We start from the raw sequence: 2,371 nt of genomic DNA, 5'->3' as shown, positions 1-2,371 counted from the left end.
TCGATATGGGTCCTTGAGTCTGATTTCGATATGGATAATTTTTTCGATATGAATCTGATTTTTTATATGAGTCCTAATTGATTTTTGATATGGGTCCTTGAGTCTGATTTTGATATGGATCTTGATTCTGATTTCGATATGGATCTTTGATTTTTGATATGGATTTGATTTGATGCACTGATTGATTCACTTATTGATGTGAATATGTTTCTGATGTGTTCTTGATATGCTTCATTGTTTCAAGTTGATTTGCTTTGATTGTTGATAGATTGGATGGTATTGAAAACTGATGATGGATACTTGTTGATTTGCAGGCAGAGCTTGGCTTGCTCCAGTCTCGAGAGTGATTTCTGAGGCCATGGACACTTATCCCCCATTTGTCACAAGCTGACAGAGATGTTATTGAGAGATTTGGGTTGTCCAATTTATTAGACATACCTCGGTATATCATTAACTGGGGTTTATTGACAATGTTGGCAAAGAGGTGGCATAGTGATACGAACACCTTTCACTTGGCAACTGGTGAGATGACAGTGACACCAAAGGACTGTTATCGGATTCTACAGATTCTCATGGTTGGGGCTCTGTTACCTTATGAGTAGACCAAAGAGGGTGGAATAGAGGCTCTTCGTCGCATCTTTCAGGATTATGAGATTAGTGGCTATGAGATCCCATGGCAAGAGTTTTTGGATTTAGGTTACGCTCTGTTGCCATCAGTATTAGCAAGTTTTATTGGTGGGTTTATGTGTCCTGGTCATTGGTCAAAGGGACTAGCCATTGGATAGGGATTGGTGTTGAAGGACATGGTGATGTAGGGATGTAGGTTTGCATGGGGGTCTTGTATGTTGGCCCATATATATAGAGAGCTTCACCAGGTAGTATATCTGGGATATACTAGTTTATCAGTTGGGGTGACATTGTTACAGTTGTGGGCCTAGGAGCATATACCAGTGTCAAGACTGCTTGCAGATAGGGATAGGCCAGTTGGTTCGGCCTATGTTTATGGGTATACAGGTGTAGTTGTCCAGCATAAGATGGGAAAACTAGAGCATTGGCGAAGGGCACTGGATGATATACGGTCATTTGGAGATCGTATATGGATTATGAGGTGTGGGAAGAGGATGGTCTAGAGATGCCCTATGTATATATGTCGAGGTACCTGATTGGGTGGATGCCCTTTATTATTGAGCGATTCTTACATAGCTCCATTCATCGGCAGTATGGTAGATAGTGAGGGATGCCACAGGGAACCTGTTTGTATGCTCGTCGGCAATAGGATGTGTCGGAGTGGGGACCTACCCTAGATAGCAGAGCATTTTTTGAGGAGTACATGACCTTGGCGGGACAAATATGGGATTACAAGGTCGGGGTTGTAGATGCTGGAATGACGAAGGATTTTTAGCCTACTTTGTGGCACATGCAATGGCACGTATATCTAATCTAGCAGAGTTGCTACCCACTTTTGATGATGAGGAGTAGGAGAAGCCACGGAGGTGAGGGAGAGTCAGACGGAGAGATGAGGAGGAGGGAGAGGAGGTAGGAGAGGGAGGTGGAGGTGGTGGTGGAGGAGATGGAGGTGGTGGTGGTGGTGTTGGAGGAGGAGGCAGAGGAGATGGAGGGTGGAGGAGGAGATAGCGAGAGAGGGGGAGCTAGAGGTGGAGATAGAGGGGATGGAGGAGGAGGAGGAGGTCTTGTTCTTGGTGTTGGTGGGGGTGGTAGGGTAGGTGCGGTGCTAGCTGTGGTGGGTGGGAAGAGGATGATAGGTGACCTGCTCAGAGGAGGATATATGATTTTCTACCTCCACTGGCACCTCGAACAGGGATAGGTGTGGGTGGGACCACAACACTGGTACCCATTCATATCAGGGTGCCCACCCATCGAAAGGATTCTCAGATCAAAGCGAAATAGGTATCAGTGCAGCAGTTGTAGGTACAGGTGTTAGTGCAATAGCAAAAGATTACGCTGGTTATCACAGAGCGGAATACAGAGATAGAGCATTAGGATCTGGCAGAGGCCCTTACTGACAGGCTAGAGAGAGCCACGGTTGGTGCCCCAGTTCAGGACACACTGAGACAGATATAGTACTCAGCCAAAGAGGTTGAGTATTATAGGTGTTTATATGAGGAGGTGGTCCCTCGAGATCACACAGCTCCTAGCTATGTTGTAGTGGCGTCCAGTCGATCTGATCATAATCATACGAGGACATAGAGTAGAGGTGTTATGGGGCCTATCCGACGTGATCCACCTAGTGGAAATATAGGTCTTGGGACATTTACTGTCAAACCATCTGCCTCAGGAGATAGTCATACTTGAGAGACCTATCTCTATTGTTTTTTATTAATTTTGTTGTATTTTGACAAACATTACATTT

At 45.3% G+C, this 2,371-nt stretch overlaps 1 protein-coding gene across 1 annotated transcript; it reads left to right on the top strand.

Moving 5' to 3' along the window:
* The first annotated feature begins 1,570 nt into the window (after positions 1-1,570).
* Positions 1,571-2,024, top strand: LOC131876617 (uncharacterized). Its single transcript, XM_059222057.1, has 2 exons — positions 1,571-1,741; positions 1,866-2,024. Exons 1-2 carry the CDS (start codon positions 1,571-1,573, stop codon positions 2,022-2,024), a joined length of 330 nt encoding a protein of 109 aa, XP_059078040.1.
* The last annotated feature ends 347 nt before the right edge of the window (positions 2,025-2,371 follow it).

Source organism: Cryptomeria japonica, chromosome 6 (genome assembly GCF_030272615.1).
Source record: "Cryptomeria japonica chromosome 6, Sugi_1.0, whole genome shotgun sequence".
NCBI lineage: Eukaryota > Viridiplantae > Streptophyta > Pinopsida > Cupressales > Cupressaceae > Cryptomeria > Cryptomeria japonica.
The sequence above is the reverse complement of the archived record's forward strand: the minus strand, read 5'-3'. Positions and strand labels throughout refer to the sequence as shown.